This window comes from Egretta garzetta, unplaced genomic scaffold, assembly GCF_000687185.1.
Source record: "Egretta garzetta isolate BGI_Z169 unplaced genomic scaffold, ASM68718v1 scaffold71, whole genome shotgun sequence".
In the NCBI taxonomy this organism is placed as follows: Eukaryota; Metazoa; Chordata; class Aves; order Pelecaniformes; family Ardeidae; genus Egretta; species Egretta garzetta.
In genome coordinates, this window is record NW_009258618.1 from 480,180 (window position 1) to 493,225 (window position 13,046).

The 13,046-nt window shown below is 53.4% G+C and overlaps 1 protein-coding gene across 1 annotated transcript in view; it reads left to right on the plus strand.

Moving 5' to 3' along the window:
• The window catches only part of LOC104134542 (protein kinase C beta type), a 78,316-nt gene extending 65,491 nt beyond the window's left edge, over positions 1 to 12,825 (plus strand). Inside the window, exons 14-15 of the mRNA XM_035903548.1 lie at positions 2,017 to 2,157; positions 11,474 to 12,825. Coding sequence (XP_035759441.1) covers positions 2,017 to 2,157; positions 11,474 to 11,632 — 300 coding nt within the window. The 3' untranslated portion in view covers positions 11,633 to 12,825. The remainder of the gene's footprint in view (positions 1 to 2,016; positions 2,158 to 11,473) is intronic.
• Positions 12,826 to 13,046: the final 221 nt, after the last annotated feature.

Consider the following 13,046-nt stretch of genomic DNA (forward strand, 5'->3'; position numbering starts at 1 on the left):
CCGGAGGCGTTTTCAGCAGGTGCACATGGAATCGGACTCTCCCGCAGGGCAGGGTATGCTCGCGGGGACCCCAGCACGGCGCAGCCTCGGCAGCTCCGCTGGCCTTGGGGAGGGAGCCAGAGCCGGGAAGCGGACCAGGGAACGTGGGGATGCAGCGAGCCTCCCCGGGCCTGCAGCCCTACCCCCTTGCTAATGCCCACTTTGCAGATGAGCAGCCCCACGTCGGCCCAGCTCGCCCTGTCAGATGCTTCCCCAGCTGAATTCTGTTTATCCGGGAGCCTTAATGCCGACGGAGGCACAGATCCCGCAGGCACACACAGGCCTGTTTTCCCCCCTCGCCCCAGCTGCCTCTGGCAGTATGAGCCAGAGGCGTGTTGGCGTGTTCGGGATCGGCTCCTAACAAAAGACCCACCAGCAAATTTCTTTTAATGTTTGCTGAAAGCAAACTATGCTGTTTGACACAACAGCCTGGTCACAAAATCAGTTTATTCGCACCTCTCAGGCTCTCACGTTGTTTTCAGGACTTGCTTTAGGAAAACCTTCCTGAGTCATGGGATTCTCCTGCTTTAGCACAGCTAAGCGGGACCTGAGCGCATTGTCAGGACGCTGTCCGAGCCTGCCAAGGAGCCGCAGAGATCCGTGTTTAGCTGAACCCGGGTCAGCTCCAAGTGGATGTAGTGACTGTGGGTGTACGCTGGGGCTTGGGTTGGTTTGGTTTTTTATAAAGGGCTGCATGCTGCAATACCAAGGAACACTGTATTATTTACCATAAAAAGGTAAAACACGAGTTAGAAAAAAATCTCACTTTTGTTTTTGCTCCCCGTGGCATGGCGGGCTGCCCGGGTGCTCGGGCTCACGCGTTCATGTGTGTCGGAAGATGCTTGCTTACAAAAACCCTTTCCCTCGGGGGTGGGCCAGTCTCACAGGATGGTGGGGAGGTTTCTCAGCCCTCCGGCCGGAGCGCCATGCCTCCCTGCAGTGCTGTGGGTACCCTGTTCCCCCCCCCAGGGGGTCACGGGAGGGCAGGGGGGGTCTCTTGCAGACCCATAGCCCCCGGAGACAGAGTCAGGCTTGCTGCAGCCTCTGCACAGCTCTGGGACCAGTTTCAACTGCCCTGCTTTTAATAAAGGAGTCCTTTTGTTGCAGGTAGGGCTCATATTCTCTGTGCTTATCAACATCTTACGAATCTCTGGAATCTCCATCCGATCTCCGAACGCAGCTCAAACAGTGCCCCCAGGATATTAATGTTTGTACAGCCACCCTGAATTCCCGTGGCCCAGTTCACTTTTCCTACTGAGCCAGCCAAGGGGAGAAGTTGAGATGATAAACAACATTAATGGGCTGTTTGCACTTTTTTCTTCCAAATTGACTCTTTCATTAGAAACACTCCTCTCGCCTGTGCCGCCGTGGCTCCAGGGAAGGGGGGGTTCTGCTTCTAGGGCTGATGAGAGTTTCTGGGGGCGAGTTGTTCATCTTAAATGGGCAGTGGTCTTTAAAATGAGTGAAGCGGATGCTGGGAAGTTTGGTATCCAGCAAAGGGCCTGCTAAGCAGCTTTGCACAGCTCCTGCTCCCCGCATTGTAGCGGGCTGGGGAGACTGCAGCGGTGGGGGGGGGGGGGGCCGCGCCCCGGGGGGGGGGGGCTGCCAGCACCCGGACATTATTTCTTGGTGAACCCATTTCATTCCCAGAGGAAAAGGGGATGTGCTCATCCCAGTGCTCGCGTACCTGCCATCTGTGTAGTCTGCTGTCATTAGCCACTGTCAACCTGCCCTGTCCCTGGAGCTGCTCCTGCTTCTCCCTCTCTCCTTCGCTTCCAAGAGCACCAAAAGCCGGGAGAGGAGATGGGAGTCCCTCCTGGGGTGTGGGTGCTAATACGGGGTGTCCCAGGGCAGCGGCTGCATGGTACAGGCTGCCCAGCTGGGCATCGCAGCACCCTGGGGACTTCTCCAAGTGGACGTTTGGTGACGCGGTTGGCCACCCTGTGAGTGACTGTCTCTTCTCTCCCTCTCCCCAAGCTGATGACCAAGCACCCGGCCAAGCGACTGGGATGTGGCCCAGAAGGGGAGCGGGACATCAAGGAGCATGCATTCTTCCGCTACATCGACTGGGATAAGCTGGAGCGCAAGGAGATCCAGCCTCCCTTCAAGCCAAAGGCTGTAAGTGTGGCTGCGTCAAGCCGGTTTCTCCCCTCCCACCCGTCCCTCCTTGCATGGTCTCGGCCACGTCGCTCCTGCTCGTGGGTGCCCGGGGCAGGCGTACCTGCAGGTGCTGCCCCTCCTGCCCACAGCGTGGAGACACCGTGTCTCCGTCTGCCTGGAAGATGGCATCTCCTCAGACGTGGCACGTGTCGAATACTGCTGTGCGAGGGAAACTCTCGGATGCCTCGTCTCGCTCTGACTTGCAGGGGTACAAACAGCATGCGTTTAGCTCACGGATTTAATTGCATTGCAAGACTGTCTGTCTATTACCCTGCAGGTTGCTCTTTCTGTTGTTTTTTTCCCTCCCTTCTTAAGCTGAACAGGTCTCTTGGTTTTGGGTTTTTTTGATTTTTTTTTTTTAAATCTAAACTTTATTTCAACACCCAGCTCAGCACCGTGGTCTGTCTGAATGGGCAGCGGAGCTGTATTTCACTTAACAGTTTCTCTCCAAGGTGAAGCGGTGGAAGGCTGGAGCCTGGCCCGCCGGCAGGCGCGGGTGCAAGGAGCTCTGCAGTGGGGAGAACCTGGCCGCTCGCTCTTGTCCCCGCCTTGCTTTGAGCTGGGGAGAAATGCGGCGTGTGCTGGGAGCGCGAGGCTGCCGGGGGAGATGAGCTGCCAGCAGCAAAGCCGAGGTGGAGGCATGGGTAACGGGAAAGCTGTTTCTCAAAAAAGACGAGGCTACTTGAGCACTCCTCAGTCTGGCCGTCTTTGAGGTGCTGTCTGTCCATGTGCCAGTGCAGGGGTGCAGCCTGAGCCACGAGGCGGGCTTCATCGCCTGCTGCATGTGGGGTTCGTCCTGAAGCCGCGTGTGGGCACGAGCCTGCGAGCTGCGGCGCTCGGGCTGCTCTGTGCCACCCCAAGTACGCTGGTTTGCTGCATCTCTGCCCTTCCCAAGAGAGGATGAGCAGGCAGCAGGGACCATGCAGATGTGGGGACATCTCTCCCTTGATTTTTTAATTTCTCTTCACCGCTCTTGGCACTGGCAGGGTCACAGCTACGTCCGAGCCTCTCCGCAGCAGTCCCGGCCCTTAAGGCATGGGCTTATTCATATGTTTCCACCTCCTGCGTGCCTGTTAGTTGCGGTGACCCAGTTGGGCACTGATGTTTTACAGAAAACAGTGAATCCAAAGTTAAATCTGATTTACATGGCTGATGTGGACTGATATTTATGCCCAGTGACCAAGGTGGGGACACTGCATGCTCTCTTAACCCATCACCCCGGATCACAACTCAGAGTCCAGGGATGCTCCATGCATTTAACTGAGCCTTCCCCTGCCCCACTGCCCTTAACAACCTCGGACGCATCTGCTTTTCCTCTGCTTTACAGTGAACCTTTTCCTTGGAAGGGACCCCTTCAGTGCTTGGAAAAACTCTGCTTTCAGGGAAAACGTGGAGCGGGAGTCCATTCGGTGTAGGGTGCTCGGCTTCTTTAGCTCCTTCTAAATGCCTCTCTGCTCTAGCAGCCTTTTCCCTTCTACAGGTCCTTGCTTGACTGATCAAATATGAATAAGCCGCCCATTAGCCGGGCCTGGCAGGAGCCTCCGCAGCCCCGTCTCCCTGCCGGCATGCAGTATTGATGGGGGAGCGGATGCCGACCGGGCATGTGGCTGCCCTCTGCATCAGTAAAGGGAAAAATGTCCCGTTTTCCTTAGCTGTCTCCGAAACGTGGAGGCCCAGGTTGCTGGTGAGCAGCCGGGGATGGTTGGCACGGAGGTCGGAATTGCTGCCTGCCTTCCTTCCCCTTGGAAGGAATGGCATCGTCGAGCCATTGAACCGTGTGGGAAAGGCATTACTGGGAGGTAATGGTATACAGGATAGTAAAGTACAGCAGTGCAAAAGCGCTTGTTTGGACACACCGTGATTTGTTGGCTTAGGGTGGGACCCGACCTTTGTGCAAAGGCTGCCGAGAGACCAGTGAGCCCCAGGCGTGGGGGGACGCTGCTGCATGCCTGGGGCCCTTTGGGAGGGCTGAGCCGGCAGCAGGGCTGTGGGGTGCTCTTCTGCCAGAGCCTGTTTCTCCTGAAATCCGCAACTCCCACTGTTTCTCACCTGGGTGTTCATTTACCAGTGAAGCTGCCGCTGCGTCCCTCCCCTGCGCCGGCCCTTGCTGCCCGAGCAGCCCCCCAGGGACGCGCTTTGCCACGGGTTGTGGCTCAGTGTTACCATGTGGTGTTTTACCGTTAAAACCAACTGAACTCTGTCAAAAGCGCTTTTTTATTGTTGTAAAATGTGCCATTTTTGTCGCGCTTTAAATATCTTATTTCTTTGAAAATCCTTTTGATGCCAGTCCGGGGGGAGGGAGGGGGGCAGTAAGCTGCCGTCTGTCGCATCTCACCTCATGGCTGGTGCTGGGATGGCAATGCACCATTTGATAGGATGGGAAGATTAATAGAAAGGTAGGCGCAGTTGATTTGGGATTTAGGTAGGATTAAGACAACTCAGGTACCTGCTGATGGCTGATAATTCAACAGCAGCGCATCTGTGCTGGAAAATGCTGCTCTTCCGTGCCAGCTGCGAGCACTGATCAGCGCACCGCAGGAGGGAAAAGCTGGGCTTGGGCTCTTTCACAGTGTGTCTGGGTGGGTCACGAGGAAAGGCGTTGCTTGCTGCTCCTGACGTTCAGCTGCTCTTGCAGGGCTCGAGCGCCTGCTGGAGCAGGGATTTGTGCTAGCCTGGCTCTTTACCTTAGCTTAAGGCTATTTTTTAATTGGTTTTTTTTTTTTTTTAAATTAGCTTCTAGGAAGATAAGGTTACAGAGGTTGTCTGCAAGCCAAAGTTTCAAAATATGGACTAATATGCGGCGGGTGTGGGCTTGGTGTCTGCTGACGGATGCCCGCAGCCTTCCTGTGGCCCAGCGCCACGGAGCGCTGCGGCCCCGCAAACGCAAGTCAGGGGCGAGCACAGCCCAGTCCAAATTGTCATTAGCGTCACATCAACCAGTTCTGCCTCTCAGAAGGTATCATTAAGTCATGTTTGCCCATTGCTCAAGTGGCACAACACCTACCCCCTGTGTCTGGGAGTGCTGTGGCCAGGTGGAGGCAGGAGGTGACGTGGAGGTACCAGGGAAGGGCCCGTTCCAGAGCTGCCTCCGCACCCCTCCCCGCCGGGGTGGTCCCCGTTCCACACCCACTCTCCGCAGAAGCATCTTTGCTAGTTATCTCTTCTGTAGCACCCACATTATTTTTTTTTTTTTGCCACATTTCTGATTCTGTAACATCTCTGCAGGCAGCGAGCGCAGGTACAAGCGAGGGCTCAGTCCCTTCCCAGCGTCCGCTTGCCAGGAAGGGCTTCACATCGCTTCCCAAAAACCTGCATCATTTCATAGCAACATGAAAATGGACGCCTCGGCCCTCTGCCTGGCTCGGGTGTTACATACCCAGAGCCGAAAATCTGTTCCCCAGAGCTCCTGTGTTGCTTCGTGCCCTGTGCTTGATTAACCTTTATCACAGAGATGGTTACGAGACAGATCAGGGTCCGGGCTGTCTTCGCTGCGCAGAACCCCAGCGGTTTTGACACAAGGCTGCGCTTGGCTGCTCCGTGGTTTGGCTTGTGCATAACAATTCCCTTCGTGAGTCTGCGTTTACCCTGGGAAGTGTATTTACCCTTGCCTGCTTTCTCTGCTTCTTGTGGAGATAATTATTGTTTTTGGTATCTAATTACTCCTTTACTTTACATAAAGCCTAGAGATTTGAAAAGTCTCCTCGTTTTGAAAGCATTGAAATCACACGGCAGAGCACAGGATTACTCACAACAGGACAGTGTTTAAAAAAAAATCGCTTTTAATCTAATAATTTTTAATTGCATAAATTATTTTTCCTCTCACTGCATTGAATTAATTCATATTGAAATGCCATTTATAGACCTGGCTTTGTAAAAAAAAAAAAATCCGGTTCCCCTGCATGTGCATTTCGTAGCCTTATTTTCAGTCTTTGCAAGGTGAGTTCAGATGTTTGCATAAGTAATTTCCTAATTAGATGGGATTTAAGGATTGAGGGAGCCAACAGTGGCCAAGGAGTGTGCCATGGGGAGGTGGCCAAATGCGTTAAGGTTAAACGTCTCCTCTCGTAATCGAGACAAGATTTGCTCTGGTAGCCTCAGGGTCCTGTAACAGATTTCTCTGCGATTCCCCTCTGATTATTCAGCCAATACTTTCAGTTTATTGGGCAGAAACTTGGCTTTGTTCGTAGGGGAGGGATGAAAGCCAGAAAACCCTCGCAGCCTTTGCCTGGAGCAAGGATGAACCCGTGCTGGAGCATCCCGAGCCAGGCTCTGGGCTCGTTAGCCAGACACAAAGGAAGGAAAAGCACCATCGTTCCCCCTGACCAGCACAAAGGGGCCCTTGGCCTGGCCCCGGGTGCATGCTGTCACCCAAATTCCCCCCCAGAATGATGCATCTATTGGCAGAAGTGTCCAAGAGGCCTGGTCCTCCCCCGGGTGACGAGGAGCTGGGTTTCTAAGCACCAGGAAGGTCGGCCTTGCCCAAGAGATGCCCACGAGGCCAGTGGGATTGTGGCTGTACCACTGGCTTGGGCCAAAAAACTGGGAAACCGAGGGCGTGTTGAGCCCCCACGGCTTCTCCCCGGCGCTGGGAGCAAAGGCTTCATCGCAGCAGGAGAGGAGCCGTAACCTCGGCTTTTTATGATCTTTGATTGCGTCTTAGGGATCAATGGAAAATATCTTATTGTGCCTTTTGTCTCTATTTGAAATCAAGCTAGGAACTGATAAAATAGAAAGGCTATCTTCTAAGCTGACAGTTTTATTTCTGCAGCTCAGGGGAAAAAAAAGTCATTCGGTGCTGGCTATAAATATTAGACAGGACACATTGGGGATTTATGTAAGATAAATTCCCACCCTCCCCCTTTCTCCCTTCGGGATGGAGTGCTGCCTGTACATAAATATAGTACTAAAATGAGGAGGATTTTTCATAATGTGGCTTTAGATAAGTGTACACATTCACACAGCATGGCTCCCGTCCCTTGAAGAGGGACTTAATTTCGGAAGCTTTAAAGAGGGTGCTCCTGTGGGCAGCGGGTGTTTGCCATCTGGAGCAGCGTGGAGCCTTCTTGCCCGCTCTCGTCACACGTGTGGGCCAGACCCTGCGTCCAAAACCTTGGCCACTGGAATAAAACCTGCCCCATTCCTGGAAGCCAGGCGGGCACCTGTGGCATTGTGGGGGTGGCTCGGGACGTGGGGCCAGGACAACACAGCCTTTAGACCTTGGGCTCGGGCTTGGATCTGGCTTTGATAAACCCAAAGACAATGCTCCCGCCTTGAAATATTTTATCCATGTGATTAAAGATTTTATCCATGTGAAAGCCCCTAAAAAAGGAGGATATGCTGCTTGGTTTGCTGACCGGGCCAAGTCCTTCCGCTTCTGAACAGAAAGTCTGCAGGAATAAAGGCAAACTTTCATAAAGCTGGGCTTGAAATACTACGGACAGGCGCAACTTTTAACATTTTCCATCCACATATCCTTGCCTTACTGCCTTACAGTGAGAATTATTGCTTGCCAATATACCTACTAAAAATATATTTGTACCTTCTATCCCAACAACTGGAAGCATTTCACAAGGATTACTTTTTAAATCTTAATGAGGGGGTAGCTTTATTTTTTTTTAAGGCAGCCCATTCCATTATAGCAGAGAGGGCTGTCAGATGTTCCACACGAACGGCCTCACGGGGCCCCTCCAAGGTCTCGTGGAGCTGTGGGGCAACAACATTTCCAAAGCCCTGTAAAGCTTTCACTGTATTTTGGGAGCCGACAGGACCTGCAGGTGAGCGGCTTATTAGTAGGCAACCCCTGCCGTGTTGAGTTACTGCACCGATAACCTTAAGCACTGCAGACTTTCCTGGTAATCTTGCTCCCGGTTTGTGGTATCGCGGCGCTGAAGGGCAGACCTAGCGACAAGGGGGCCTGGAAAAGCCCCGGACTCTTGGCTTCGTGCCTCTGGCTCTGTGCGACTGGCAACTTCAATTTGGGGGATTTATTTTCTATTTTGATGTTAACGTGATGGCTTTCAGGAAGGCGTTCGGCTGAGGCTGACTTGTCAAACATCGAAAGCCCACTTGTGCAAGACGCTGAAGCTGTACTTGATGGCATGGTCTGGAGCAGCGACCAGCCCTTCCCAAAAAAACGGAGCTGTGGCAGCTCTTGTGGAAATTCCTGACGGTGGGAATTGCCAGCTCATCGGCGGATAACCTCACTACTCACTTCTGGACATCTGTGAACCTTGCTGAGTCCTGCTGCTCTAGAGAGGGGCTCATTGCCCTCTGGCAGTGCGGGGCCGGGTCTGAGCAGCCCCCAGGAGCGCTTGCCCGGGGGCTCTGTCCCCAGCACGGCCGGGCTGCTGCCTCCCCACTACTCCCGTCCCCAGCGCAGGCACCAGGGTGGGAGCAGCCGAGCACGGCTGAGGGGAGCACAGGTACAGCTGGAGCCACCGAGGGGGACAAGTAACCCGAAGGTTCCTCTCTGGCCGCTTCTTCTCGTGAGGCAGAGCCTCCGCCTGCCCTAGAGACAGGCACATCACCGTTAGTTGGCACCCGCCTGCTGCTCTCAGGAATAAGGTGCTGGGAGAGAAGAAAAGACCGGAGCATTGCCGTGGGATGGGGGCCGTACAGCAGTCAGGGATCATCAAGGTACACGAATTCGGGCTTTTTCTAAAGAGCAGCTAACGAGCCCTGTGTCTGCCAGCCTGCTTGCTGTGCTTGTGTCTTCATTATCCATTTCCTTACTGGGCTTCTGTTGTTCAGTTGTCCTGGGATCTTATGTTTTCTGGTGCGGGAACCCTTACCCTTTCTTTGGAGAGGTCGTTTTCCATTTGTCTCTCTGTGCTTGAAATCGGGGATTTCCAAAAGTTGCTGCTGGAGGGCCATGGTGCAGATGGCATCGTGCTGGGACCACAGCTGGGGACAGGTTCTCCCCCACCAACCCAATGCTCTTCACAGCCTGCATGGAAAGGCTTCCCAGGCTCATTTTGGGAAGCCCTCACCTTCGGAACCCTCCTGGTGAACTGGTTTGCACTGTGTTTGCATGTTTGGTGGGATTTTGTTTGTCTTTGTTTGGATCTTCTCTTCTCTTCTCTTCTCTTCTCTTCTCTTCTCTTCTCTTCTCTTCTCTTTTTTGCCTAACTCCTCCCCTGGGCAGCACCAACTCATTTTTGCATCCAAATACTTGAAAAAAGAGCAAACCGCATTGCAGCCTTCCACACCAAGAGCAGGATCTGCTCTCACCCGGGCTCAGCCGTGGGGCCAGAGACAGGAGCTGTGTTCACCGTGGACGGTGCTGCTGTGCATGTTACCATGGCGGCCCAGAAGAGATGCAGGAGGCAAAAAGTGCCCCTGAGGTCTCTGAGTAAGTTTGAGTGCTGAGTTAGGAACCATGCGGAGCTCAGGGTCATGGAGGGAGGATGCATTTGGGGAGCAGAAGCTTAACAGATCCTGCCTAGAAATGTGCTGGAGGTTAAGACGTGGCCTTACAAGATACAAGAGGTACGGTGATGTGGAAGGATGGGCTCAGAGGCTGGATGGGCTGGCGTTCAGCACGGCTGCAGCTAGAGTTAAATCAACTCAAGTGGTGCCCGTTGAACGTTTTTTAGAGGCTTGGGGATGATAAGCATCTCACTGGGCGCTGTAAGAACATCCAAGAGCTGCCAAAGGAACGTGCTGTTGCAGGCTGATGGGTGTTCACGCTGCCTGCCCCGAAACCTCTGTGGCAGAGGAAGGAAGCGGGAAATGTTGAAGTTTACATGTATTTGTCTTTAATATTTTATTGTATTTAGTCTGACATTTATTAAAAATGTAAATCTGGTTCCTTAGCAAATGGAAGTTAAATGCCGGGAAAAATTGTCCCAGCGCTTGAAGTGCTCTCCCTGGGGAACTGGATGGAGAGAACGAAGGGACTGAGAGGCGCTGGCTTCCCCATCTCTTCGGAGCAAACGGGGCCAGGAGAGCATGGCTTGCGTGGCGGCTGCAATAGGAGGGGGAGTTTGCCAACCCTTAGAGCAAAGTCCCGAAGTGCAGCTCTCAGGGATGTGACGTGTGTGCGACAGGTAGTAATTGAGCCAATTTGTGGCTGCTGCAGTGACCCGGGATCCACCTGGTATTAGCTGCTGCTATTATTATTATATTAAATCATGACTGGCAGCATGGGAAGTTGCAGGATGCTTGTTTTGATTGCTAAGAAAATTCAATAAGGCATTTGGCATGTCTCCCTGCTCCCGACCTCCCTCTTCCCCTGCAGCGCCTGCAGTGCAGCCGGCCGGATCCTCCACTGCTGCCCGAGGCTCCGGCTCCATGGCAGCCCCGGAGCAATGGATGCTGACCGAGCCCCTGCCAGGGTCTGGCAGGCTCCAGTGCTTTCCAGGCCCCGGGTGTTCCTGCCCTGCAGTGCCATGCCAGCCAGGGTGGTGGTGACCCGGGCTCCAGAGCTTTCAGGTTCTTCTCTCGTCCGGCTTTGCTGGCTGCAGAGAGCCCAACGGCGCTCTTGGAGTCCTGCCCTGCCTGAAGTCGGGGTTGTCATTAGCTGCCCTCAGGGGCAGGAGAGAAAAACATCGCTATCAGTGGAGTTTTAGGGGTAGCCAGCCTTGCCCAGTTGCAGCGGAGAGCCGTAGGGATGCCGTGCAGCGAGCCAGGCTGCCACATGGCAGAAAGCTGGTGGCCAGGAGCACCCTGGTGCCCCAGCTCCTGCCTGCCTCGGCCGAGCGGCACCCTGTGCACCGGCATGGACTGTCAGGGTCTGACAGGCACGTCAGGAAGGGCCGGAGCAGCCCTGGAGATGCCCAGGTGCCACTGCCTGCGTTAAGCATTCAGCCAGCAGCAGCTTACACAAGCTCTGCAGAAGGTGAGAAGCCCACGTCGTGGGCAGGAGCGAGGAAAATCTTCTAAGGGGTCCGGGCGTGATGAAAACTTCCCGCTCCTGGGGAAGGAGGAATGGCTGAGCGGGTGAAGCTGCTGTGTGCATGGCATAGCCGGAGAGAAGGTCCAGTGCAGCGTGTAGGCAGGGAACGGCAGCGAGTAATTGCACTCCCATCTCATTCCCCTCCTGCAATCACTTGCCATGGCACAGCCGGAGGGTTGTGCTGGCCGCTGGCTGTGCCATGAGATAACACTGCCTTGCGACTAACCAGGCTCATGCATATTTTGCACGTTTTTCTTTTCTGCCATTGCTGCACCGAGACGAGCGGCGGCGCGTGGCGAGGCGGGGCGGGCGGCTGCAGCCGCACCCCACACGCTTCTTTCTCCACCCACCATGCGTTCTTTTCTTCCCCTCTCATAGTGTGGACGCAATGCTGAAAACTTCGACCGGTTTTTCACTCGACATCCACCCGTCTTAACACCTCCTGACCAGGAAGTCATCAGGAACATTGACCAGTCAGAATTCGAAGGATTTTCATTTGTTAACTCTGAGTTTTTTAAACCTGAAGCCAAGAGCTAAGTAGCTGTGTAGATCCCATTCCTGCATCTCTGTCATCCAGACCCGACTGCTGTTGTGGTGACGTTTTCCATTGCAAAACCCGCATTCATGGTTTTCCTTTAGTACGACTACTAGGGTGACCAGATTTCAAAGCCCGAAGTGCCTCCACGTGATCTGGGGCGTGCCTGAAGGGTGGGTGATGTGCACACAGTGCTGCAAATCTGCTCCCATGACAATTGATTTGTGGAAAATGAAAACCATTCGTTGGCTGGTGGAGGTAAAATGGAGAGGCCATGACAACGAGGAGAAATCTCTGCAGTGTGCGCTTTGAAAAGCTCTTCCCATTTCCCAGTCTTTTAATACAATCATGGAAACGTAATATTTACCCTTAGTGGCAAGTAAGGGTTTTTAACGCAACCTTTCCCGCTGCAGCCGCGCACCCCGCAGCGTGGGTGCTGCTGGCCGAGCCTCCCAGCTCCTCCCAAGGCTCAGCGGCTGCCCCGGGGAGCTGAAATGCCGATTCGGGCTGCTTTTGTAGCCCTGTCCTGCCGTTTGCTGGAACCCACCACAGCACCCCTCACCGCTGTAGGCTCGTGTGTAGGTGGGTCTGGGCAGGCACGGTTCTCGGTGCTGGGTCTGCGGCAGCAGTGATAAATTATTAGGGAAGCCAGGTCTGCTGTTTGCAAAGATTTCTCCTGATTGTGCAGTTTTTACATAGCAATTTTTAATGAAAAGAAGCATCCCCAGTTGCAGACGGGAAATTTGAACGAGCGGTTGCAGATGCTTTCGAATCCATGGTCACCCTAGTAAACCCCACAGAGCATCGGTTCTCGTAGCAAAACTTCTTTCATTTTTTTTTTTTTCCAAATGCCAAAGCAATTGATTGAGTTTGTTACCTGCGCTTTGAATGTGTCAAAAAATGGTATTAACACAAACAGGATGCAATTTAACTTGGAACCGTATTGTGAATTTGGATATGAAGCTTGTAAAGGAATTTGCTTCCACTAATAGTCCTACTTTTAAAAAATGCCTCTAGATATTTAAATGGCCTAAGTTTTGTTTCTGGCATCAAAGAAGAAGTTTCAGGAGGGGTGAATTTCTCCTGAAATGACGACGATCATGCAGCTTCCTTTTATACTGCTCTGCAGATGTTCGTGGGCTGTCACTGTATCGATCTGCTTTTAAGTTGTAATGTGCCAATTTTAATTTTTTTTCCCAATACTGATTATAAAATAAAAAGTGAGAACTAATGTCAAAGAAACCTGCATGTGTTTGGCAATAATGAGTTTCTACAGTTCTGGGCTCAGAGAGATGCCGGGAGCGCTGAGAGTCGGGGCTGGACCACGCTGAGGGCTGGAAGCTGCCCCGGCCACTCGGGGATGCCGGCTCGGGGGCACGGCGGGAGAGCAGCGCAGGCAGCAGCACAGGCAGCAGC